At 37.5% G+C, this 2,237-nt stretch overlaps 1 protein-coding gene across 3 annotated transcripts; it reads left to right on the top strand.

Moving 5' to 3' along the window:
* Positions 1–726: 726 nt before the first annotated feature.
* LOC113353313 (dihydroneopterin aldolase 2-like) lies at positions 727–1,940 on the top strand. Of its 3 annotated transcripts, XM_026596957.1 has the most exons (4): positions 727–828; positions 983–1,095; positions 1,227–1,480; positions 1,646–1,940. In XM_026596957.1, exons 3-4 carry the CDS (start codon positions 1,281–1,283, stop codon positions 1,842–1,844), a joined length of 399 nt encoding a protein of 132 aa, XP_026452742.1. In that variant the 5' UTR covers positions 727–828; positions 983–1,095; positions 1,227–1,280; the 3' UTR covers positions 1,845–1,940. The 3 variants fall into 3 exon arrangements, with proteins under 3 accessions (XP_026452742.1, XP_026452740.1, XP_026452741.1); XM_026596955.1 differs by lacking the exon at positions 727–828 and having other exon boundaries at positions 964–1,095; XM_026596956.1 differs by lacking the exon at positions 727–828 and having other exon boundaries at positions 971–1,095; positions 1,246–1,480.
* The last annotated feature ends 297 nt before the right edge of the window (positions 1,941–2,237 follow it).

Here is a 2,237-nt window from a genome sequence, read left to right as displayed (position 1 = left end):
CATTTAACGAACGCCCCGTTTCAGGCGTACATTATATCAACGCCCCTTGTGTAGCGGAGATTATATCAACGCCCGACTATATTTGAATTTGGTCTTGATCGCAGACCAAATTTGGTCTGGATTTTACTCTTTGATCAAATTTTGATCGATGGTCCGTCCCACTATGCCAGCCTACTCGACTGAAAATTTGGGTTTACTCGTCCATTGCAGTTGCTCTTAGCGCATCATAGCTTAAGGAGTTTGCAATTTTTTGCCATGCCTCTAAATACAGTACAACCAATCCCCTTTAGGGTATAGGATTTCCTATGCCGTTCATGTACCGGTCCAAAACAACAAAAAGTACTCCCAGTTCCACTAATTTAATGTTCTAATTTTAAACTAGGGGGTTTTGAGTTTAACTGTTTAACCCCATGAAAGAATTAGTGATTGAACATTCTTCCCTGAATTGTTAATGCTAGCAATATTTCCCGCTAAAGAAATATTTTATTGAAACCACCCTTGTTGTGCACATCAATCACTACCGCAATTAATCTTCCCCCGGCACCACCATCAACATTGAAAACCATTAACAACAATGCATAAAAAGCTGATTACAAGCGAATAATAAGAAATAAGAAAATAAATTTAATTAATGCAGTGAATTTGGAATAGGGATGACGGTTGTCCCAAATTAAAAATTACAAAACTACAACCCACAAATTACAAAACTAGCTTCTAAATTTTTATGGGTGTTAGAGGTTTGTTCCCCCTTGATTTAGAAGAATACCGATATAAGCCTAGATTTTATGCTTATTACTCCCTCCGTCCGTCTCTTATGTTGTTTGGAAGGTGTTATACGCATGCATTCTTTTCTTTCTTCTTCTTTAGAAAATTAAATTAATCGGAATTTCTCCTGTATTGTATATATATATAGGTACATGACTGATGCAAAAATTGAAACAAAATCAATACTACCTAACCAATTTCTTCTTCTTTCTCTTAGGAATCGGGAGAAAGAAAAGCGACGGAATACAAATTCTCTCTTTCTCTCTCTCTCTAATCTCTCGGGTTCCAGTACTCTCTGACTGTTTGCCGGAGAATCCGACGTTAATTTCGGTAACAGACCAAATCTTTGTTTTTCTTCCGAACTTCTGTTGGATCTGTTTTACACTGTGTTCATTCATTCATCTATCTATCTATCTATCTGTTTTTTTTTTTTTTTGTTTGTTTGATTTCGATTCGACTAGATTATTAATCCGTACTCAGGAGCATAGAGATTCAACTTCATCGTGCCTTAACCGATGAAAGCAGATGCTACAATGTTGAATGGTGACAAACTTATGTTAAGAGGCTTGAAGTTTCATGGTTATCATGGTGTTCTACCAGAAGAGAAAACTCCGGGTCAGAAGTTTGTCGTCGATATGGATGCATGGTCCGATCTTCGCGAGGCTGGTAAATCTGATAATTTAGATCACAGTGTAAGCTATGCGGAACTTTACAAGTGAGTAGTACACAACAACCAGATAAACTATTTTTCAATATCTGTAGAAACTTATATTTTAGACAGAGCTTGAAACATTTATATTGTGTCTCCTTAGTTTTCTTACAATATATTTGAATGTTCCCCTAAGCAGATGTTGGTTTTCTATGTTGGAATGATTTACAGCATTGTTAAGGATATCGTGGAAGGACCTGGTCATAATCTCTTGGAGTCGGTGGCTCACCTCATCGCCACAAAAACACTTACAACATACTCTCAGATATCTACTGTTCTGTTGAAGCTTGGGAAGCCTCATGTATCTGTTCAAGGTCCCGTTGATTACTTAGGGGTCGAGATCTTCAGGTTCAGAAAAATTGATGTCTAATACTGAGCCTTGTACTCTGAATACTCTAGGATTGTTCAAATCTCTTTTTGATGTCTCATTTGTTGAATTTCGATGGTCTTTGAATTGATTGGTTTCTTTTCAATTTTTGCGTCCTCCTTTCTTTCTTTTTCATATACAAAGGACCCCAGGTCCCCACATGTCGATTGCAAAATCACCCCTTCACTTTGGTTAATTAAGCCACACTGACACTAGCAATGAGTTTCCACGCCATTTGTGGCATCTTCCTGGCCCCTCCAACAGGGGCTACTGTTTTTGACTAATCAAATCGCAAACTTGAAGAGTCACTATGAAAATCGAAAATAGCCCAATCCTTTCAAAGATTAAAAGGAATACACAAAGATTGGGTAACCTTAAGTTAAGCATGCCTTACAG

This window comes from Papaver somniferum, chromosome 2 (genome assembly GCF_003573695.1).
Source record: "Papaver somniferum cultivar HN1 chromosome 2, ASM357369v1, whole genome shotgun sequence".
Lineage (NCBI taxonomy): Eukaryota > Viridiplantae > Streptophyta > Magnoliopsida > Ranunculales > Papaveraceae > Papaver > Papaver somniferum.
The sequence above is the reverse complement of the archived record's forward strand: the minus strand, read 5'-3'. Positions and strand labels throughout refer to the sequence as shown.